This window comes from Gobius niger (assembly GCF_951799975.1).
Source record: "Gobius niger genome assembly, chromosome: 17".
In the NCBI taxonomy this organism is placed as follows: Eukaryota; Metazoa; Chordata; class Actinopteri; order Gobiiformes; family Gobiidae; genus Gobius; species Gobius niger.
The window spans coordinates 9,039,349-9,063,690 of record NC_136868.1 but is presented as its reverse complement, the minus strand read 5'-3'; the positions used below and the strand labels follow the sequence as shown (position 1 = coordinate 9,063,690).

Here is a 24,342-nt window from a genome sequence, read left to right as displayed (position 1 = left end):
AGTGCAAACACAGATGAGGCTTAATCTAAAGCGTAGAATGTGCTTAAGTCATTTTTAGCAAATGTAGTTGACACTAAATCCTCCAAAGCCCGACCTACTTCGGTAAGACTTCTATACCGTAACAATCAGGTTAATAAAACCTTGAACCAAAGCAGCTCTGAAAGGAGGGACAGAGGACATCTCCTCCCTCCACACTGCTGCAGATTTTATCCACACGGTGCAATTCAAAATCTCATGAATCACAGTCTATAAAGAGCAAATAAAACCTGCTCTGCCCCCGATGTTTTACGTACTGCACAGCGGAACATACAGCTCCGTCTTAAAAACAGCCCAGATTAAAACTATCGAACACAGAGCTATGGACGATCATTTGAGCTCATATGAATGCATTAGGCTCTTGCAAGCAGAGATAATCGTTATGATGAATAATAGACGCAACGGGAAGTATTTGCACAGCTTGTAAGAAAAGGGAGTTAACCACAAAGCCCCTACAGTAGAGTAGAGTATATACAGTAGTACACTCATCCCTGGAGTGAAATTAGTTTAGAGCCCAAAGACTCTTCTCCAGATCCTGGTCTGGATCTTATAAGGATGAACAATCTTACAAAAATATGTAATTCATATTTATTGTTATGCCTTTTAACCCTTTAATAGTTTGCTCAGCCGTTTGGTAGAGCACACTTGATCGAATCATGTGTTGTTTCTAATTCTGAGTTTGTAATACTTAAAATATCCAGTTTGGACTAGTATAGGTTGGGGTCGGACAAGTTTGGACTGGTTTATGTTGGTTTAGAGCAGCTTTGGTCCGGTTCTGACCTAGCTTGTACCGGTTTAAAGCAGTTTTGGACTGGTTTGTACCGGTTTTGAGCAGTTTAAGACTGGTTTAGACCTGGTTTGGACCAGTTTAGTCCAGGTTTGGACTGGTTTATGCTGGTTTTGACAGGTTTAGAGCTGTTTTTTACTGGTTTAGAGGAGGTTTCGATTGGTTTTGACCAGGTTTAGATCAGGTTTGGACTGGTTTAAGGCAGGTAACGAAGAAGTCTATAAAAAATTTTTTTTTAAATACTTAGAAAATACAAAAAAGGGTGAAAGAGTAACATTAAAGGGTTACGCAAGTTCTTAGCTTATTGAGTGTTTATGAACTTATGGAAAGAAGATATTTGTCATTCACAGACGTCCGTATCAGCAGCTCTTCATGATTTGCCGATTCCAATCGTCCAAATTTCTATTCCCTTTCGATTAACCTTGCAGCCAGGTTTTTCCACAAAAACAGGTGAAATCCTCTAAAATAATTCCCTTTCTTTTCCCTGACAGCGCCCACAGCAGAGAAACCGCTCCTAGGGTTTGTTTCAACTCATTATTTCTCCAATTTTCGGCGACGTCAGCCCCGGCTTCTCATTTACTCACTTTTCAGATGAGCTGAGGCAGAATCCCCTCTCTTGGGAGTTCACATGAATTTATTGATTTCAGATTTACAGGAAGCAAAGAAGGAAATGATTCGAAAGATGAGTTGTCCTTGTTTCTGTATAGGCATTGTTTAGAGGCCGAACCTTTCTGTATAACGGGCAATGAATTATCAAATTAAACTTTCATGGATGTTTAAAAACAGCTGGGAGAAATGGACTGCAAGTGTTGTAGTATCTTTTTAAATGTTTCAATGTCTTTTTGGTGTTGTGTTGTTGCCGAGTACAATATGCAGTAAAATATTAATATTGCAAAAGCAAAGATGGCACCTGTCAATAGATTTTTATGATCAAAAAGCTGGGAAAATGTCCATGATGTTTCAAACGAGAACACACATTCATCTCTGAGGCTCAAAAACTGCAGGGTGTCTCCAGTTGTCGATACTCATTTTGTGGTCAGTGACGCCGCTGCAGGAGAAAGTGGTCCTCACCACAGCTACAGTTCGGCCCGGACATTTACAAACATAAATCTGCTGCTGCTTAATAAGCCCTGGACACTGTGCAATGGACCGCTGTGGCACGAAGCATGACCCGCTCAGATCGATAGGACCTTCGGAGCGACCCAGCCGTGACTAATGTGGTTTGTTTGGGATGACAAAATCCCCCAAAACAGACCTGTTTATTCATCAAATTGTGTCAATACATGACTTAAAAAATACAAGATCAGGCCAAAGCAAGGCTGAACTGGAAGCGAGTTAGGAAAAATGTGACTTTTACTAAACTTTTCACATTTTTATGCTACTGTACTTATTTTTTTGAATGTGTAGCAATTTCTGTGTCACATATTGTGGCAATGTTTTGTGCAGCTCTATGAAAATTTAAAAATGATAGAGAAATAGGAATAAACAGCGGATTTATATACAATTTTGTCTTATAAGTATTAGGTTAAAACACTCTAGCAAGTGCTCAACATGCTACTTTAAAGCAGAACTAAGCAACTTGTTTATAATAAACATCATTTTCGTAGTCTCTCTGGGGGTAATACAAGTGTTAATGGGATGATTGGGGGGTCTTTCATCTCCCCCAGTGTCTCTGTCCAGAAAACCACGCTTGCAACTTTCCCTGCTCCGACCCTGAGGTGCAACACACACTAATGGAATCATGAAGAAGCCAAGTTCGAGTTAAAAAAACATCTCTATTGTGTAATTGGGTTGTGGCACAATGTACAATATCCCTCTCTCCCTATTCATCCTCACTATTGAACATAAAGAATGAAACTGTGGCTGCACTACCTGAAGGCGAGGCATGTGAAGTGTCTTGCCCAAGGACACAGAGGCAGTATGGACAGGTGGAAGCGGGGATTCAACTGCCAGTCTTTGGGTCAGTGCTTCTTCAATCCATCTGTTTAGAACAGGTTCATTTTTTCCCCTTCATTTTCAGGGGTAAAAGATCCAGTAAATTTTGGTGGATGCAGCAAATACTATTCATTATTGAGATTACACAATTTATTTTAATGAGTGGGATCCTGCAGGAGCTGTTTTGGTTTGTTGAGTTAAAATGAGCGCTGCAGAGTTGTTTGATTGCAGCCTATGGGCCAGTGTAATGTCTCATTTGAAAGCTAAGACCTACAAAACTCACCTAAACGGATCTCTTTCCTTGCGTTGTTGCCGTGTTGTCGCAATCTTTATTGACATTTCTTTTCATCGCTTTTTTGTTGCTTTTTTGTCAAATTTTTGTCACTTTTCTGTTATCCTTTGGCTGCTTTTTCATTGCGTTTTTGCTCCTTTGTCGTCACATTTTTGTTGCTCTTTTGTCACATCTTCATTCTCATTCTCAGCTCGTTTTTGGCGCTTTTTTCAGGAAGCTTTTAGATTTGGGTAATGCCAGAGACACTAATGCTTATTCAACAATAATAATTAGTGAGAAAAGTACAGCATTTTACACTCAGGATTACAAATGAATTTAGTATTTGGATCCTTTTAGAGGTTTTAAGCAGGAAAGAAATCTGTCAGAAAAGCTACCAACCCTTTTTGATCTTTCGCTGTTGGCCCTTTCCTGTCATTGTGAGGCAGAGTTCACCAGTCATTCAAAGTGTCTATTATTAGAGGCTCACAAAGCTCTTAGATCTGTGGTTCTCTACTGGTATAGCCCCGGGACCCCCTTGTCCTTCTTGGGCGATGGCGGGTCCTGGGGCTATACCAGTTGATTACCACTGATCAAACGGCTTTGTGAGCCCCTAATAGCAGAAACTTTGAAGTACAGTAGGCCAGAAATCAAGTCATAAGCTGTCGTGATTGAACAGTGAAGCAAAATCATTCCTGTAAGGTCACATTAACTTCACAGAAATAACATGGAAAACAAAACGAAAATAGCATAGAACTATGGGGATAAAATACCATGTTCCCGAGTCATTTATGGTCTTTGCTCTTTGGTGTAAGGTTTGTTTCCTGTGTGTAGTTACTAGGGCTGAACGACATTGAAGTAACTTGCGATATGCGATTCGGCTGTGAAATATCGCGATAACGATATTTCAAACCATTTCAACACGATATGTTCCATTCTAAATAAACACAAATTACACCTCTTAAAGGGACTATAGGGAGTTTAAAAATGTTAAAATTATGTATTTTCCTGTGTGTAGAATGAGCTCAGACCTGTTCACCACAACTGCCTCTAAAATCCTGTACGGTCACTCAAAAATGTGTCACTTCGGCCCAAATTGCCGTCATGCACGAGCTTAATATAGAAGGTGCAGTTACACATATGGCAGGTGGCAGTAGTGAGTATAAAGTGGCGAACTTGCATCCAGCCCCTTTAAAGGAACAGGCCACCGTTTTTCCATACTGAGATATGTTCTTACCTGAGCTTGGACACACAGCATTTGGCCTCTCCCAGCATATTCCAATAGCTCCAAACGGGGTGACGTTTGAAGCTACCACGCTCTTCCACAGGCACAAAGACCAGACAGGTAAGTATCAACCCCCCAAATTTAAAAGCTTCTCGACTCATTTGATCTCATTTGAAAGCGAAGACCTACAAAACTGGTCTCATTTTTGTCGTATAGTTGTCGTTTTCTTGTATTTTTTTTGTCGTGGTTTCATCACATTTTTGTCACTTTTTATTTGTGTTTTTCTCGCTTGTTTATTGTGTTTTTCTCGCTCTTTTGTTGCTTTTTTTCCCCACTTCTTTGTCACTATTTTGTGAAGCTTTTTCTATGTGGGAAAAGCCAAACAGGAGAAAACGTGCTCACTTCAGGTGGGGCTTAAGAGATTAAAGTTCTGCTCATTGATTGTTCATGGCCGAGCTTCCAAAAAATGTGTCGATCTCAGTCAGATGAAGACTTCAGCGCTGCTTCGATATATCGTGGCTTCTTGCGATCAGGATAATGCATCACGATACGATATTTTTTGCGATACATTGTGCAGCCCAAGTTACCGCAATTCCCATTATTATCATTACAAACACAGATGTTTTTTTCCCCATCCTGCAATGCTGTTCAGTGTTCAGTGCAGCAAAGCAAAGTCATGCCCAGACGGTGTTTTTCAGTTTCAGTTTGTCATACCATCTTGTTGGGGCGTATGGGCTAAAATGATGGAAGTATAGGCCTATAGCCGTATAGCAATACCACGAATATTTCACAAACCCACAGCAACAAAAAGTCAGAATCACAAACACACAAGTCATCCCTGGAGCAACAACCACCACTGACTGTACAAAGGAGCACAACTTCATCATCTCATCATCATCATCCCCTCTGTCTCTCTCTGGGTGTGTCTCAACACAGCCACAACTTCATCCTACAGCAGCATCACACACGAGGCTACACCATCCTCACCCCTAAAGCCACTCCTATAAGTTTGAAGCCTCGTGACACGACGCACTTTACACACAAAAAATCACACTACTAATCGATCAGTTTGGGAAAAGTTAGTTATAGCACGCGACGATCCAGCCCCGACCCATCGTGCCATGCAGAAGTGACACCGAAACAAACGCTCTCTTACCACTTTGCTCTCCCAGGAAGACGAGTTTGAATTTTCTTAAAGGGTTTCCAAAGTCGGCGCCCACAGACATGTTTCTTGGGGAGGGGAGTTGCGGGGTGGACGATCAGGAGGAGTATAAGCCGCGGTTACAGTCCCACACACACACACTCGTGCCCGGTGCGTGCAGAGGCGAGGACGAGGGGCGATGGAGAGGGTTGAGATGTCGCTTCTTCTCGCGCAGACGGTCCAGTCCGATGGTCTCTCCCTCTCTCACTCTCTCTCTCTCTCTCTCTCTCGGTCTCCCTCTCTCTGGTCTCTCCGTGATGGGAACAGTAGTGCCTCCGCCGCCGCTGCACCGGACCGTGACGCTTAGGGGCTGACTGAGGGCGCAGTGCGCATGTGCAGCAGAGACTCCCCGGTTCCACGCTGAATCGAGCCGTGATATAAAATGACGTCATGTGGGCTGGGGGGAGAGAGGGACCGACTGGATTCACTGATGTGGCAACATTGTGTCAGTGGATTGCAGGGCTATATGATCAAAAGTACGGCTTGCTGTATATAAGTAGCCTATATGTATCAGCCCACTGGTTCTTAAAGGGGGGGTATTATGCAAACTCGACTTTTTCAAGCTTTACATCATGTTATTATGTCATTCCCTCATTAAAAACATGCCTGAAGTGTTGCCTTGGCACATTCACGTATTTTTGAGTAATCTGTAAAAACTCTGATGGCGGCCATTTTAGGAATAGGTTTGCCTGAGTCCTCCTAGGAACGCCCCCACCTCCTGGAGACGCCTCCGAGCTTTCGTCACCAGCCGAGTAACCAACCACTGCCCCTCAGCAGAACCCCCTCCCCACTGATGCCACAGACAGCGTGTGGAGGGGGCCTGTCCAAAAGGGTCAGAGGTTCTTAAAGAGACAGAGGCCTATTTCAAGACATTCGCTACAGCCATTTTGAGAGAGCAATTTTATACAAGGCAGTTATTCTTATTTACTGCATTTACAGACCAACAGAAGGTTTCGTCATCATTGTAGTGTGCTATAGACTGGTGCTATGTGATTGAAAAAAGCATAATACCCCCTCTTTAACCTCTTACCCTCCGCCTTAACTAAGTGTATTTTCTCCAGTGCAGCTTCACCCAAATAGAAGCTTCTTTTACGGCCTATAGGCCACAATAACGCCTCATTTGAAAGCTAAGACCAACAAAACGTATCTAAATTTTCCTCGCATTTCTTCTGTGTTGTTGTCACTTTTTTAGGTTCTTTTTCATTAGCATGTTTGCCACTTTTTATGTTGCTCTTTTGCATTTTTGTGGCTTCTTTTCATTATGTTTTCTTCACATTTTTCTCACTTTTTCCATTGCCTTTTTTGTTGCTTTTTCCATTGCCTTTTTGTCCTTTTTTTGTTGCTTTTTCCATTGCATTTTTGACACTTTTTCATTGCGTTTTCATCCTTGAGTTCTTTTCGTGGTCTTTTGTTATTTTGACTTTAGATTTGCTTTTAGATTTGGGTAATGCCAAAACTGGGGTTCAGGCGAGAGTTAAGAAGTTACACTTTTTACACAATCCCCTTAAAATATTTGACCCAATGCACTACCTGGCCTGGATCAAGATCAAATCAGGACTAAACCTGGTCTAAATGGGTCTAACATTTACCTATGTCTAACCTGAGTGTAAACCCTGTAAACCAGAAAAAACACCTTACCTAAATGCATTACCAAAGCTCATGCCCAAAGTAAGGCCCTGGGGCCAAATGCAGCCCTCAGAGTAATTTTTGGTGTCCCTGTGGCTCCTTGTAGAATTGGCACACATTGCCAGAGTTGGTACTTTTTACTGAAATTTTCATATTTCTACACAATTACAACCAAAAAAAGGGACATTTTATTGTGAGATAGAGCTGCCATTATTGTTGGCAAGTCTGAATAAAGAGATAAACCAATGCAATGGTCCTCGACACTATAGGCTATACTTCAATATGTGGCCCTCAATGAAAGTCTTAAATTTAGTCGACTAAATTTTCTTGCAATTTTAGTCGACTAAATCTCGACTAAAATTAACTTACATTTTAGTCAAAAGTAAAAATATGTTGTCAAAATTAACACTGGTGCACATAGGCCTGCTCCAGTTTGAGAACCATATTGATAGACCATTATAAACCATTGGTTTCCATATCAGATGACCTCCTGTCTATCTATTGGTTGTATTTGCACAGCCGTTTATGTCTTTGTCCAGTATAGAGAGCCTGATACCCCACTTTCCCAACACACAATCTACTTCCTCCTCACTGCTTTCATCAAATGTACATTACAAAAAATCGAGAGTGTAGCCAATCATTTAGAAAATGATCCACTAAACTTGGATTTATTGCCATGTAGGTGTGCTTTGTGTTCATAATAAAGCAAAAAGTCTTAAGATTCCAACCTCTTTTACTGAAAAACATAATGAAAAATAACTTTTCTTTTAAAATGATTGTTGGGAAGTTGGGAAACACTGATCTAGAAAACTAAAAACACAACCACACATCAACTGAGAAATCAAACCTAATTTATTTGTAGTGAACACATTTCTAGATCCATCTACAACCACACCATGTAGAGCTTATGCTGGCGGTTCATTTGACTGTAATACAAACACAACTTTTCAGTAAAAACGCGATACATTTACTGTTACTGTTGGAAACAAGTCTCACTGTACGAGACAAAACACTGGCAAATAAAACTTAAATATTAAGCTATACAAACTAGTTACAAAATCGATTCCCACCGCGACGCGCAAATGGAAAGTGTTCGGTAAAAGACTCCGTTCCACATGACGCCCCTCAGAAAGAAGCAGCATATTCCGTAGCCTTTTTTCGGACTGCGTGTAGGACGATGTTAGGCTTACACTAGAGATGGTCAGTTTTCGGGACATTAGTGACGGCGGCTTGTCTTCTTTGAAAAGCAGAAGGATAGTTTTTGAGGTGGAGGAGGTGGAGGAGGAGGTCAGTATCAGAACTACAGCGGCCCCTCCGGTCTCTTCTCCAGGTTGTACTCCTGAGTCCTCTTCACTTTCCATCCCAACAGCATCAACAGAACAATGCCCATGATCTTGTAGCCCACCTGCAGACCCAGGTACCTGCAAGCACACAGCAAGGACCACTGAGTTTTGACCAATTTGCATAAAGATAACGTAACACATAGCTTAAGGGGCATATGACAGGTTTTAATGCTTTTGAAAATATGACTTATTTAGATGAATAATATCTGTTGTAAGGAAATAATTATCAGTTTATTTCAGTGAGGCAGCAAATTAATGAAGAAATGTTGGCCAGAAAACTTATTTTTATTTGAATTTTTTAGCTAATGACAGGAAGTAACTTAGATAGATACAGACGGCATCTCGTCATAGAAGGGGGCGTGGCCTCGCCGAGGGGGAAAATAGAATATTTTAGGAAACACTTTTTCACTCTTTTTAGCCATTTTCTGGCAAAATATACATGTATTTATCACATACAAATAAAGTCAAGTCTAAATCAGGTTCATATGGATGTTTCTTGACAGCAGATTGTTCAGTAGAAGTGAAAAAACGGCAGTCGTAGCATTAGCACGGTGCTAACACGTAGTACCATGTTAGCATTCTCAGTTATTTATGTATTTATGGAATGTGAAACCACTTTTCTCCTCTCCAGGTCTTTGTATCTTTATAAAAAAAACTATATTCATAATTCAGCATTTATTAAAGTCGTTTTTGAATAATTAGAGAAAGTTTAAATTTTTCTCCGAATTGTTTCCCCCTTAACTGTTTTCAAAAATGACCATATAGGCGATTCCAGAGATGCCGTCTGTATCTATAAAGCTCCAGAGCAGTTTAATTGACTCTGTGCATAACTTCAAATCATAACAACGCCACCCAAGAAGTGACTTCCTGTTTCGATCCAGCACATCCAAAATAAAAGCACACAGCTCGTCTCATTGATTAGTTCAGCAGGTACTTGCAACATTACAAAAAACATTAAATACACACACTGTAAGTCTTTTGTCTGTTAATAGTTAGGCAGACAGAAAGTTGAACTAATAAATAAGATAGTGCTTTTATTTTGGTGTGCTGGATCGAAACAGGAAGTCACTTCTTGGGCAGTGTTGTAATAATTTGAAGTTATGCACAGAGTCATTCATTTCCTATTGACCTAACATGGTTGGCACGGCATCAGTTTAAAATTGTTGTCCTCCATCTATGTCACTTCCTGTCAGTGTCCAATAAGGAAAAAATAAACATCACAAAAATTGTCAAACGAAAGCTGGGTACATTTTTTTAGCCTAATCTTAAATATAATTGTGTTAAATATGTTTTAGCAATAATTGTGACTAATTTGTCATATGCACTTTAAAGGGTGGGTGATATATGTCAGAAAATAATACTAAGAAGAAAAAAATCACATCACGATTTTCCTCTCGAGTCTCGAATACACAAATGATATAAAACTGAGGTGTTGTTTTATGGCGTGGGACCAAGAACAAAGCAATGCAGTTACATAAGATCCACCTACTTCTATGTTATATATATTCCTACGCACATGTTTATTTCAACAATTTCACCACTGTCACTGTTTATTAATTACAAAATGAGAGATGAAGCCTTTTTGTTGGGGTCTTTCATAAATCTCACAATATAAATCAGTATATGTAGCTTAAAAACAAAATGTGGTGCCAAATCTATGTGTAGCCTCTGCACGACCCACTTTTGGGACTTGACCCAGTTTTGGGGAAGGTTTTTACATTACTTGAATATTAATGACAGCTGCGTTGGTCCATGTAGGTCTATATAGTGACTGAAACGCAGGGCCAAGTGTATTAAGCCGTTTACTTTCCCACTGTCAATGCGTTTCGTAGATTAATTCGAGCACATGCCAACTACCTGTTTCTTAAAACGTTGTTATCGTAGTATCCGCAGCTGAATTTCTTGCCGCATATTCGCCTCCACCAGATGCAGGACGTGTCAATGGCCGTCCCGAACAGGGCTGGGGCAGGGAGCCAGGCTGAACAAAAACAAAAAAACAAAACAGACAGGCTCCATTAATCACCAGCAGAGGGCGACGATGCTGCACAAAATACACAATAATGAAGCAAGACCAAGTACATTTGCAACTTTTAAATCGTGTTTTCAGTCGACAATAAAAGTGAATTTGATTTGTTTAATATTTTTTCCAACAATAAGCTGCACTTGAATTCAATAAAAGTCTGTAAATGGCAAGGGACAAAAAATATTGGGGTTCTGTACACGCTTTCCACTGATGTATTAAACTTTCAGAAGCAGAAAAACAACAAAACAGCTTTATAAAGGTTGTTACTTACCTAACACTCTCATCAGCAGAAACTGTATCCCTATGGCGAATGACTTCTCTTCAGAGGGAACAATTCTGTAATTAAAAACATAACTTTGCTGCTGCGTGTGAAATACTACAGTCGGTGTTATAATGCCTGTTGTGCTGCCTGACCTGAGCACCATCATGTACATGGGGTTGTGGGTGAAGCAGGCGATGAGGGCGGCCCCGGAGATGACCAGCATGACGGGCAGCAGGAGGTGGGGGCAGCCGTTGGGGCAGGGGGCTGGACGGGCGTGACTCTGGGCCCCAGGGATGCACCTGCAGTTTGTGTACAGCTGCGCACAGGAAGAGGCTCGTCATTGGAGAACAAGTCACAACAAAGCTTTACCAAGAACAAACTTTAATGATAACAGTGGTTTGATGTATGTAATGCTTTTAAGAAATCTGACTTTACAACTGAGTTAAGTACTGGTCATCATCTACAATTTTCTTATTTAGCCTTGGTGCCGTTGCCGTGGCAGCCGTTTTGTGCCTCTTCAATGTTTCTTTAACCGGTTTAACCTGGCTTCACCGAACGCATTTTCTCCAGTTCGGCTTTACCTGAAACATAAAAGCGTCATGACTGGAGGGTTTATAGCCCAAAGGCCGGTGTAATGCCTCATTTGAAAGCTAAGATCGTAACTTTTTTGTTATGATGTCGCCACGTTTTGAAAACGATTTTAAAATAATGCATTTAATTGAATCATATTGTTTTTTTGCTCTAAAAACAAGTTTTGGCTCATAAATAGCAGAATGCATATAGGCTACTGTAGCCTGTGTGTTTCTCCTCTTTGCTCAGTTCAACTCACTGAGCCCTGCGTTGTAAAGGTTTAGTCCTGGCTTTGTCCAGGTTCAGTCCTGGTATAGTCCAGGCTCAGACCTGCTCGATGCCGATTGGTAAACAGCTGTGCAAATATGCGCATTTGGATCGCGCTTGCATATTTAATTAGGGCGTTCTCCTTTTATTTATTTTTTTTAATTGTTTTGTGAGACGTATTTCAGTCATTCCGAAACCGTTTCTAAAAATATAAAAAATATCACGGATGTTTCTCTTTCTGTTTATCTGAGCTGTAGTTTACCGCTCTATTCCTATAGATGCCAGCAGGAGGAGCCCCAGTCAAGATTTTCACCAGCTCTTTCACCTACTTTTCATTGGTACCATTTAATTCTTAAAGAGACATATTTCAAATTATACAACGTAAAATATCAAAACTGAGGCACCCAAAAATAATGTATTTAAGTCTATTTTTAGGCTCCATGTGCATGACATGTCCACTTTAAAGGGACTATACGGAGTTTAAAAATGTTAAAATTATGTATTTTCTTCCTCCTACATGTTCCAGCCATGTCCTGTTGTGTAGAATGAGCCCAGACCTTTTCACCACAACTGCCTCTAAAATCCTGCACTGTCACTCAAAAAGTTATTAATTCGGGTCTGAAGTGCCGTCATGCACAAGCTTAATATAGAAGCTGCAGTTACGCGTAAGACCGTAGGTGGCAGCAGTGAGCATCTAATGACCAACTTGTATCTAGTCTTTTAATGTTTGTTTTTAAATCAATTAATGGACTTGCACCTTCTTATTTATGTGACCTGCTTGTTGCACATCAGCCTAGTAGAGTGCTGCGGTCTGCAGGACAACACCTGCTGGAGGTCCCTAGGACCAAAAGTAAGCAGTGGGGTGATCGTTCCTTCTCAGTGGCTGGTCCGAGGCTCTGGAACTCTCTGCCTGTTGAGTTACGAGCCATCACTGACCTGATACTGTTTAAAGCGAGGCTGAAAACACACTTGTTTAAAGCCGCTTTTGACTGCTAATTGCACATGTGTAATGTATATGTATTTTCTATTGTTTTTATTATATTGCACTTATGGAAAGCACTTTGGTTCAGCGGGTGCTGTTGTAAAGTGCTATACAAATAAAGGTTGATTGATTGATTGATAGTCCCTTTAAATCACAAACTGAATCAAGGATAAAGGATGACGTCAAACGCTCACCTGGACTTTGTGGGTGTTGTTGGGGTCTTTGATGAAGTCGGTGCAGCCGGCGTGACACGGGGAGATGTACTCCACCCCGTCCGATCCACAGACGGGATGGAACGCACTGGTGGGGCACGAGCAGTTGGAGTAACACGTGGACTGAAACCTAAAGAGGGCGGTTTGTTAATAATGTTGAAATATTTGTAAATGCTTAATCATTAATGTGTTTTCACTGACCCGTCCTGGCGCGTGGTGACCTCTGAAATGGTCTGTGTGGAGCAGCCCATGAAGAAGAGCGGGACACAGAGGAGCGTGGACAGGACCAGCATGACCGCAGAGAAACGAGGGATGGTTTTTAGAGAGAGGTTGGTCTTTTTCATGATGACTCCTCCGATCAGCATTCCCACGGCGACTGACGGCAGATTCACAGCGCCTGCAAGGAAATTATGAGAAACATGATCGCTGTGACAAGACCTCACTGTGCTTTGGATAAACAGAGAGAAAGATGTGATGAAAACGTGAGACGGAGAATATACAGCATCATATACGTAGTTTTATACAGAAACGATTTTCAACTGATGGGTTTGACGCTTTTTCATTAATTGTGAAAATCTTCATTTGCCTCTTTCTGTGATTAAATATAGTGTTTTGATATTTAATGCACTGTAACAGGGATAAACTGCAACTTGTTTTCTATAAAAGCTATGCTAAAATAGTTTTATTTAAAAAGTTTTATTTTTAATCTATATTTTTGCTGCCCAAATGACAAATGATTGTTTGAAGGTTGGAGTCACATAAACTGAGAACCAGTGCTATTGAACCTTTCATTGTTTGTAAACATTGGAGGTGGTGGGCGGGGCTTAGCCGGAGGCAGGAAAGTAGCGACGATAAACAAATGTTAAACTGTTGCTGGATACACCAGATAAAACTCCTGTTCTTGCACCTACACTTAACAGTACCACATTTAACCTCTTTACCCGGCTTAACCCGACCACATTTTTGACTTCACCCAAATCTAAAAGCTTCTTGACAAAATGCATCAAAAATGCAACAAAAAGCTTTGGTTTATTGGTTGGGACAGTGCATGTTAATGAACAAGCCACTCCAGATTTTAGTCTTAGGCTAATTTCCATCCATTGTCCCCCATGCGCACTCTCAAACACACTCTCCTTCATCCTGGCCTATTGTACATGCTTTTAGTGGTGGGGGAAACCGGAGTAGAAGGAGGAAACCAACGCAGACACGGGGAGAACGAACCGAAAGGCCCCGTCCCCCGTGGGAATTGAACCCGGAACTTTCTAGTAATGAAGCTCGAGAGCTAGCTACTGCGCCACGGTGCCAAATACGAAAGTGATGAAAACACAACAAAAATATGACAAAAGAATCTTCAAATGAGTCGTTACTCTGACCTGTGGGCTCTAAACTCCAGTGGAGAAGCTTCTAGATTTGGTTAAAACTGAACTGGAGACAATGCGCTTATGGCGTTGTAACTTTACATTGATGAGCATTAGTTGTAGTTTCATCTTCTTTCCAAGATTTCTTCCTGCCTCCAGCTGAAGTCACTAATGATATAGGCAAGGAAACGGTCTATACCACTGTATATGCTACAGCTACTCTATAATTCCTGTTACATTTTGTGCATTATTCATTTAAAGGGGCTCGATGCAAGTTTGTCATTTTATGCTCACTACTGCCACCTCAGGTCTTATTTGTAACTGCAGCTTCTATATTAAACTCGTGCATGATGGCACTTCGGACCCGAATTAACACCTTTTTGAGTGACAGTGCAGGATTTTAGAGGCAGTTGTGGTGAACAGGTCTGGGCTCATTCTACACATTAGGACATTGTTGGAACGTGTAGGGGGAGGAAAATACATAATTTTAACATTTTTAAACTCTGTATAGTCCCTTTAATCTACCCTGTAGCCACAGTTGCCCTAAGGCGTAAGTTTAGCTGGCAACTTGCACCCATGGCTGCTCCAACCGCTCCGATATTGTGCCCAAGGATCCAATGACAGTACAGTGTGGTTGTATAGTTTGTGAGCCACTACATGTTTGCAACTCTAAAAAATGCTATACTGTATATTTTTCCCTTGGATAGACTGAATCTTCTGCTCTTCCCAGTGGATTTCAGTCATGGGTTTGTCTGCATATCAGTCGTGTGTATAAAGGTCATCTTACAGTCCATTGTAAACACACCCATTAGCAGGCTGCTGTAGGCCGGCGTCGCTCCGTACTGACGCTCCAGGAACTTGTTGAGGAAAGTGGCGAGTCCCGCGATCACGGACGAGAAGCAGCACTGAGCCAGAACCAGGAGCAGGAAGAGAGGACTGAGGAGGAGATACACAAACATCCGCGGGAAATCTGACCAAACACAGAGAGAGACGGACTTTAGAGTTTGCTAATCAGAGGTGCAGGTGGAATACAGAGGTTATGTTTAGTAAGTAAGGATTAAACAATAAGGAGCCGTGCATTATACAGATTTAATGCTCGACGTTCAATAAGAACCTCCACGAAGTGCATTAAAACTGTATAACGCACGGTTCCAAGTTGTTTAATCCGCTTACACCATGGTCCCACAAACTGAAACTGGTCATTGTGCCCGGTTTGCTTTTTTTTTAAGTCCGGAGCAGGAGTTATTTTATGTTTTAAAGCAGTACTAAGTAACTCTTCCCCCTAGAGGCCAAGCGCAACTGCAGGTGTCGTAGCAAGTTGCGATTTTTGAACGTATAAATTGTCCGTGAGAGTAAGTACTACGCTGACAGAAAAGGCGAAGGGAGAGAGGGATATTGTACATCCAATTACACAATGGAAATATTTTTTGGCTGTAAATACTGTTTAAGTGGTGCTAGCCCACAGCTAGCTTTGCCCGTTAGCCTGTTTGTATATGTTGCTCCGGTCAGGTGGCAGTCAAGTTGCAATGGTGGCTTTCTGGCCAGAGACACCAGGGGGAGATGAAAGACCCCCCAATCATCCCATTAACACTTGCATTACCCACAGAGAGACTACGGAAAGGATTTATTAAGGTAAACAAGTTACTTAGTATTGCTTTAGTATTGCTTGAAGCTGTTTTAGCTGAAACTAGCTCCAACTCAAATGTTTGTCGTTACTATTGGAAACAACGCACGCCAGTTAGCCAATCAGAAATGAGGATTCACCCAGACAGTATAATGCTTTTTAATGTCCAGTTATAATACTTATTATATTTAGAAGCAAATTGAACCATAATTAGGCCGAGCATTTTCATTATTTTCTCCAAACCTTTGTTTCAGTGTCAATTTGAATCCCAGTAAATGCTTTTCAAAACTAAATCCATTGATTAAACCCCTCTAGTTCTAATATAAATTACTAATTCAATAAAATAACTGGTTAAAACTTACTTTTAAGAAATTCTGTTAAAGAGACTTCTGGTTTCTTCAGGTCGCTGCTTACGTCGCTTTCAGGTTCAACCGCCTAAAGAACCAAAAAGAAACACTGGGTTGAAAACAGATATTAAACCAGGACAAAACATATGGTTAAAAATAAATAAATCTGGACTGGACTAAACCGAGGCTCATCCAGGACCCAGGCTTTAACTGCACCTTCACTTTAAGCTCCTGCTCAATTCGAAGCCTGTCTTTTGAGCATGTTACCTCCAGCTCAGTTGTGTCTCGGATGATTGGATTTGTCAAACGCAAATCCTTTTTCACTCGTTCCTTTTTTTGTGGAGCCTTTTTTATGCTGCGTTCACAGCGACACAGTGACATTTGACTGAACTGAAAGGCTCAAAGCAAGAACTCCACGGAGCGGCTCGTCCTATCAACACGGGCGCTGTCAAAAAAACATAATTGGGTTTTTCAGCGCTTGACTCCGAGAGCTTTTATGGATTTCAACAAGACGGTTTCGGGAACACAAGGAGAGAACGGAGGGAGATGCAAACCGGTGTGTTCAAAGCGGGATTACAGGAGTGAAGCAACAGAAAAATGTCAACTTCTTTCACCTAAAATATGTACTTTGAAGAATCTCATTGTTGAAGATGTTTACGGTTAATTCTAAAGCGATTTCGTTGTTGTTTGTTTGTCTGTTCATCCATTTCACAATTCAATTCAACTTTATTAGGGACTCGAGGTCCAAAGAGACAGAGTGACATCATCTATAATGCTTATCTGTTTCCTATCCAACTATGACTGGTGCATGCTGTCCTTGTTTGTGCCGGCTCTCAGTTGTCCAGGAGTCCCCCATCACAGTAGAAGTTTCCTCAGTCGTAAACTGGACCGGGTTGTTTGAGTTGAGCAGGTTTCAGAGCTTCATAACGGCTTCTTCTGATTTTAATCTAATCGTAAAAAGAGGAACAGTCTCTGCAGGACAGCGATTCTGAGAGGAGTAAAGTAAGAGTGGAGGCTGTAAAGGGCTGTGTTTGTCGAAAAGCAAACACCAAGCCTCAACAGTTTTGGGGGACTGCAACGGAATGGGCCAGAGCTTGTGCCCGGCGCAAGGACAGCGCAAACTTTAAACCAGGGGTCTCCAAGTAAATCGCTGGGGCAAAATACATGTATGTAATGTATTGCCGGGGTCCATGAACAAAAGCTCCAACAAAACATGTTTTGATTGGGAATATGCTATTGAGGAAACCTTTTTTTGTAAATGAATAATAATGAGCCTGCCAGAACTGCAACCTCGGCTTACACTTGCATTGCCGTGTATAGCCACAGCTGCCCAGGGGCATTCTGTCCATTTACCACGTGATTAAAATGTGTTGTTTATATCCTGATCTCTTCTTACGTCAGTGCCCCATACTGGACACATGTGGAATTATTTCCTTTATTTATTTAAGCTGCCCGCTGGTGGCTGGAGGGAGCATTCTGGTTATTTCTTTAAAAAATCATAATGACAAGGAACTGGCCACTGTTTTTCCATACTGGGATATGTTCTTACCTGAGCTTAGACGAGTTGATGTGTACCTTTCTGGCATTTGGCCTCTCCCAGCATATTCCTATAGCTCCAAACAGGGGTCAAGTTGGAAGCGACCACGCTCTTCCACGGGCACAAAGACCACACAGGTACGTACAAACTCGTCTAAACTCAGGTAAGAACATATCCCAGTATGGAAAAACGGTGGCCTGTTCCTTTAAGCATTATAGGCTTTCACAGGTCAAACTAAAACTTTATTAACCCCATTGTGAGCTAAACAATTTTCCGAGAGAAAGAGATGTAGCTACAGCCGGTCCCACTGTGGCGCGGTTCGGCACTCACTTGGCCAAAACAAAAGCATTATGTTCATCCCCACTCCCCCTCGCCCTTTCCTGCCGTGGAGTCTGGTTGGAGGAAAAGGTTGTTGTACATAACATCGCCATTGGTCATGGGTGTTTCTCCACCCCTCGTACGTCCCACTTAAAAGTCTAGGAGCTGCAAGATCTAAAAGTGCGCTCCTACTAAGCGCAAAATGTTACACTTTAGTCTGCTTTTAGAAACACAAGATTGGGCCCAACATGTGTTCACATTGCAATGGTACATTTTCATATGAAGTGAATGAATGAATATCGAGTGGAATTAAATATTTCTTTCAGGTAAAGATATCAATCAGATTACATTGTATAATAGACATAAACATATCATGTATCATTTGAAGCCAAAGAAGGACAGAAAATAGAAAGTACATATGTAAATTCACTTGGCAAATATCAAAGCTGCTCCGGCTTTTCAAATGCTTCAAAGGAAAGCAAAACTTCAACACTCCACCCACTCCGATGGAGATCAATATACTGCATCAATGTAGCAATATAACAATATAACAATGTAGCAATATAACAATATAACAATGTAGCAATATACCAATATATCAATGTAGCAATATACCAATATATCAATGTAGCAATATAACATTTACTGAAGGGCGTCGTTGCACTGATAAAGTTGGACTTACATTATGCACAGGAGGCATTCTGCGAGGGAAGAAGAAGTAGGGAAGAGAGGTGAGGAAGAGGCACCCGGAGGCGATGAGGAGCCCCATCCACCAGGCCCCGACCCAGCGCGGATCAGAGGGACTCAGCTCCAGCTCAGCCCCTGCAAGGTACAGGAGGAGGGGGTACGGGTCAGATATCTCACACACCACCACGGGGGGGCAGAGGGACGAGAGAGTGAGCGTAAACAAAGCGTTACCTAAGTCCGATCTGTTGACGTCCACATAGATACGGAGCATAACAGAGCCCAGCAGGAAACCGAAGGCAGGGCCGAACACAGAGATGGCAAACAGGATCGCTGAGGGAGAGGAAGACTTTCAGGACGGAGACATGCGATATACAGAGGTTTAGTAAATATATAAACTAGTGCCTGTGACTACGGGAGAGTGAGAAGACTCTAAACACAGGCAGGTTATATTTACTACATGACCTGACTGACGTTTTGAAGTACAATAATAGTACTTTATAAAAATCAGGTATGGGGTTTTTAATGTTACTCAATGTTACTTAATGTTAATAAAGGTCAATAAATAAATAAATAAACTCCCATTGTGGGCCAGTCTAGTGATAGTCTGGTTTTCTTCTATCTAGTTTCTATGGTGTATTATTCAGAAATAAAATAAATTGTGTAAGTACACACAAAACTCATCTCAACGGATCTTTGTTGCCGTGTTGTCATCACTTTTTTGACATTTTTTTCATTGTATTTTTGTCACTTTTCTGTTTCTCTTTTGTGGCTTTTTCGTAGATTTTTTGTCGCTCTTTTGTTGCATTTTCATCCTCGTTTTCGTCTCATTTTTGTGGCTATTTTGTCACTTTCAGGTTCATGTGGGGATTAAGAGGTTAAGTTATACGTGACTCCTCCTTGAGTAAACCTGAGTAAACCACCTGTAAAATGAGACACGAGAAGCAACTGTTGGAACTAACTTATTTTTTTTACTTTAATACTATATTTTATCTTTTCCTTTTAATACTATGTACCAGGATTGTGTGTCCTTCAGCTTGACAGAATGAATGACCTGATAATACAGCAGCATTTTTGGATAAGTTAATACAAATTTCCTAGAAGGTCATAAACAACCAAATATCAAAGCAGATGTTTGCAACCAAAGACTCCAGCAATATTGACTTGTTTTGAAGAAAACAACATGAACTGATTACCACACCATATATTTTACCAGAAAATAAACTGCAAAAGCCCCCCCACTAAAACAGAGAGCATTATCTCTAGTTCGGCAAATCTAAAAGCTTCTTACAGCCTACAGGCCACTGTAATACATCATTTGAAAGCTAAGACCTACAAAAATGATTTGTGTTTCCATGCATTGTCACCGCATTGTCGTCAGTTTTTGTATCTTTTCCATCACTTTTCATGGTCCTTTTTGTCACGTTTCTGTTTCATTTTCATCACTTTTTTGTTGACTTTTTTTTTCCTTTTCTTGTTGCGTTTTCATCTTCATTTACGTCGCTTTCGCCACAATTTTAAAGCTTTTAGATTTGAGTAATGCCTGGATCAGTTCAGTTTAAATTCCCAATATTAACTGGCCTACTGTTCAAAGACGCTCTACAATTGTATCACGAGAAAATCATCCATTTATGTTACACCTGTTTGTGATACATTGATTATCAAACTGAAGTATTGATGAACCTGGAGCATATTCCGAACATTCACCTATATAGAGAGGGGAGTTCCCGGGGCGAGCGAAGTCGTCGATGTAGGAGATGCCAAACGGCTGGATGGGCACCGAGCCGACGCCGAACAGCAGCTGCGCGATGGCCATGAGCCACCACAGGGTGGAGCTGTCAGCCAGTCGCCTCGTCTCGTCACGGCCGCAGGAGTCGGAGCTGCTGGAGTTACTGTGCAGGTTACAGATGTCATGGCGATCTGAAAGACAAAAACAGAGAGATGGGTTAAAGGTCTTACCACCCTCCGTAACAGAGCGCATTTTCTCCAGTTCAGCTTTACCCAAATCTTAAAGGTTCTCGACAAAAGCGGCAAAATAGCAGTGAAAACGTAACAAATAAGTGACATAAAAGCAACAAAAAAGCGGCGAAAATGTAACAAAAATGCAAAAAAAAGTGACAAAAATGTAACAAAAAAAGTGATGAAAAACTAACAAAAATGTGACAAAAGAGCAAAAAATATGTGACATAAATGTAACAAAAAAGTGACAAAAATATATATTTTTTTCTACAAAAATGTAACAAAAAAGTGACAAAAATGCAAAAAGAAAAAATTAACAAAAATGCATAAAAAAGTGACAACATTTTATCAAAAAAGTGACAAAAATCGGACAAAAAAGTGACAAAAATCGGACAAAAGAGCAACAAAAACGTGCCAGAAAAGTAACAATAACACAATAAAAAAGTGACAAAAACACTTCAAAAAGTGACCAAAAAAAGTTATGATCAGTTTTGTGGGTCTTAGCTTTCAAATGAGGCGTTACACTGACCTATATAGGCTGTGAGCTCCTGTCAAGAAGCTTTTATGCAAAGCAGTTAAACTTATGGGGGGGAAAACTATTTTAGGGCCAAGCAGGAAGTTTGGACACTTTAGACACTGACTTTTTTGAGCGTTCACTCCCAGTAGTGCGTGTTTGAGTAATCCATCAACCTCCAAACACTTGATCCCACCTGCTGATGTCACGACGTGGGGGTTCCTCTATCTAAACACGTTCATAAGACTTTGATCATTTTCTGACACTATAAAGCTTGCCGTGCAGCTTTTGAGGAGTAAATAGATTGATGGACAGTTAAGGGGAAAAGTCATTACTGGTTAATTTTGGAGCCTGTGAGGTTTGAACGCGCTAATTTTATGTTTCAATTTCCTGGACACTTCCTGACGCTTTGGTGGAGACACAGCACAGGGTCTGAAGGCAAATTAAAAGTGGCAGGAGGGAAGAGTTTGTTCAAATTAAAAACCCTGAGGTCGGACACACTCACACTCACGCTCAGAGACAGACAGACAGATTATTAATGCAGTCCAGAGTTCACCTCAGAGCACAGACACATTTTAATAAGGCATTTCCTCTAAAGCGGTGCTTCTCCAAATCACCACCACGCAACAGGAAATATTTCACTTTAAGCAATAAGCATCGTTAACAGAGTAAAGTGAGTTTTGGGGCAGACATTCTTGTCCTACTTTCGTTGTTTCTTTGCAGACACGCCACTTTGCTCAGCAGGGTCAGGCCTGGTTAGAATTAGGATGGGAGACTGTGTGGGAATAACAGGTGCTGCTTGGGGAGACAGTGAGTAAGTGACTGTCTAGTGTTTGCTCGCAAATCCAGAAGGTCCAGCTCTGGTCAGATCACACTGTCGACATGTTCTTGGGCAAGACACTTCACCTTCCACACTCCCAGTGTCTGAGTACATTAGTGATTAAATGAGAGTGTGTGAGTGCAAATGCTGGACAACAGATGAAACTTAGCATAGCTGTCAAGTGTCCCGTTTTGGCCCCTCTCGCCCGCCGTCCTCCCATATTAGTTTAACCCCCCAAAAACTAATCAGATTCCTGTGCCTCTCCAAACTGAAATCTGCCACGAGACTCGCGAGAAATGCCGCCCCAAGTGGCAGTTGTCACAGGTAGCTGTCAAGTGTCCCGTTGTGGCCAGGAAACTACCCTATTTTACCCTATCTTGGAGCTTGGTTGTGGTGATGGGACGGCTCGCAGTGGGGGCTGGAAAATGTCAATTTTCAAATCCAAAACTTGGTATGATGGTACTTAGGTATGAATTAGCCCATGGCGATAATACACCTTAGCTTGCATCTTGCACCAAGAATTATTCCTATTTGTGACGGCTCCTGGCTTGGAGTTGCTGTCTGGTTGTGCCTATTCTAATCTTTCTAATGCACTGGGCCCGGTGTTTTTCTGGCCAGAAAACCACAATTGCAACTTGACTGTGTTGTGGATTTTCTTACTTAATAAAGCTGAAGAGATGTTTATCTAGTCAACATGTGTAGTTTATTACGCATGCGGAGAGGGTTACACATAACGCGGGGTCATGGTAAGCTCTGCTCTGCTCAGCCCTGGCATTACCTTTATAGGTGAGTGCCACAGACAGAGCAGCAGGACAGGGGTCATGCACAACAAAGGGAAGTCCAGAAACACATAGAAATGGTAATACAGTTGGAGATGTTAATGCAGCCACCAAAAGGCACTTTGCATGGGAATGAAATCATGGTGGCGTTTGGAGGCAGAAGGAGATACTTGTGATGTTGGGGAGATTGGCCATTTGGGACCTTTGTCTAAAAGGTGCGAGGGCCTCGTCTGGAGTCCAGGAAGAGGCCGGTCTCTCTACCTGGTTTAGTCAAAGGCCCAGCAGGGGACCCAGCAACAGGACGCCAGTGTGGTCACCAATTTAACTGACTAAAAGTGTCATAACAACTGCCACTGGACCGGGCAACCAATACACATTAATAGAATCACAAAGAAGAAGCTAAGGGGCTAACGGGCAAAGCTAACTGTGGGCTAGCGTCACTTTAAACAGTATTTACAGCCAAGTTTGAGTGAAAAAAAAATATTTCCATTGTGTAATTGGATGTACAATATCCCTCTCTCCCTTTGTCTTTTCTGTGAGCGTAGTATTTACTCTCACGGACAATATAAGCTCAAAAATCGCAACATGCTACGAAACCTGCAGTTGGGCTTATGGCCTCTAGGGGCAAGAGTTACTTAGGGGTTAAGGTCATAGTTAGGGTTAGGAACCGCAAATGTGATGTAAGTTGTGTTTCACCCAAAACTAGATGGTCTTGGCTTTCAAATGAGGCATCACACTAAGCTTCTGTCAATACACTTTGGGATTTGGATATGCATAACTCTAACCCTAACTCTAGCCCTAAACCTAACCTGGCAGATAACAGGTTAAGGTACACTGGCACACCAACCAAATTAGCAAAATAACTAAAGGTCTTTCTTGTTTTATCCTCCAGCCACAATCTATGCCTGCAGTGAGCAATGAGTTGAATCCCTGAACTTTGAGTTGGTGAGAAAATGCCACAGAAACTCAGATCAGATACTTAGGTCTAAATCCACACATTCCCCAACACTTTATCAGAAGAAAATATTGTCTAAACTGAGAAACTGTTATCTAGGGGACTGTAAAACCAAAATCAGGTCAAATTACACTACTCTGATCTTGTCTCAAAGCCAAGCCCTGAATATTTGCGCGTGTGCTGCTGAGTGCTATGGAGAGGGGCTGAGGTGATAAACATTTCAGAGGGAACAGTTCATGTGGGGCTGGTCACACTGTCACTGTGGTGCCAGCGGCTTCAGCACAGCCCTGTGACATGTCTGCAGCCTATGTTTTAATATGATTGTAAGGCCTAATGCAAGAAAGCTACACCACACACCTTCTGGAATCAGGTCTGTGAAAATGTGACTTCACATATGACACAAGGAGCCTTCAGCTGTAGAAACAACCAGAGTAAACAAGAATATAGCTTCAGGTATGTTTTTGACAAGGAGGCTATAAGAACAGAGGCTCAAAATAGTAAATAATGCATGATGTGTAACGTTCAAGGCGAGATGCTGCTGGAGATGCTTTTTTTTTTCACGCAGTGGCCAATTTTGAGATTTTTGGCTAGTTTTCTCCCTTCGCATCTTAAAAAAAAATAGACAGAACACTTGCAATTACATTTTCTCTCAAATTTATGTCAGGAATCTACAGGTAAAATTTGAAGCAGATAGATTAAGAGGAGGGTAG

At 41.5% G+C, this 24,342-nt stretch overlaps 2 protein-coding genes across 2 annotated transcripts in view; both read right to left on the bottom strand.

Annotated features, from left to right (window-relative positions):
• Positions 1 to 5,779, bottom strand: part of rab6ba (RAB6B, member RAS oncogene family a) — a 70,358-nt gene extending 64,579 nt beyond the window's left edge. The window contains exon 1 of the mRNA XM_079575001.1: positions 5,408 to 5,779. Coding sequence (XP_079431127.1) covers positions 5,408 to 5,477 — 70 coding nt within the window. The 5' untranslated portion in view covers positions 5,478 to 5,779. The remainder of the gene's footprint in view (positions 1 to 5,407) is intronic.
• Positions 5,780 to 7,932: 2,153 nt separating this feature from the next.
• slco2a1 (solute carrier organic anion transporter family, member 2A1) overlaps positions 7,933 to 24,342 on the bottom strand; it is a 31,549-nt gene continuing 15,139 nt past the window's right edge. The window contains exons 4-14 of the mRNA XM_079574922.1: positions 20,313 to 20,525; positions 18,840 to 18,938; positions 18,604 to 18,743; positions 16,082 to 16,154; positions 14,901 to 15,065; positions 12,939 to 13,134; positions 12,720 to 12,867; positions 10,859 to 11,022; positions 10,716 to 10,780; positions 10,279 to 10,399; positions 7,933 to 8,499 (exon numbers count right to left, since the gene is read on the bottom strand). Of these exons, the coding sequence (XP_079431048.1) occupies positions 8,379 to 8,499; positions 10,279 to 10,399; positions 10,716 to 10,780; positions 10,859 to 11,022; positions 12,720 to 12,867; positions 12,939 to 13,134; positions 14,901 to 15,065; positions 16,082 to 16,154; positions 18,604 to 18,743; positions 18,840 to 18,938; positions 20,313 to 20,525 (1,505 nt within the window). The 3' untranslated portion in view covers positions 7,933 to 8,378. The remainder of the gene's footprint in view (positions 8,500 to 10,278; positions 10,400 to 10,715; positions 10,781 to 10,858; positions 11,023 to 12,719; positions 12,868 to 12,938; positions 13,135 to 14,900; positions 15,066 to 16,081; positions 16,155 to 18,603; positions 18,744 to 18,839; positions 18,939 to 20,312; positions 20,526 to 24,342) is intronic.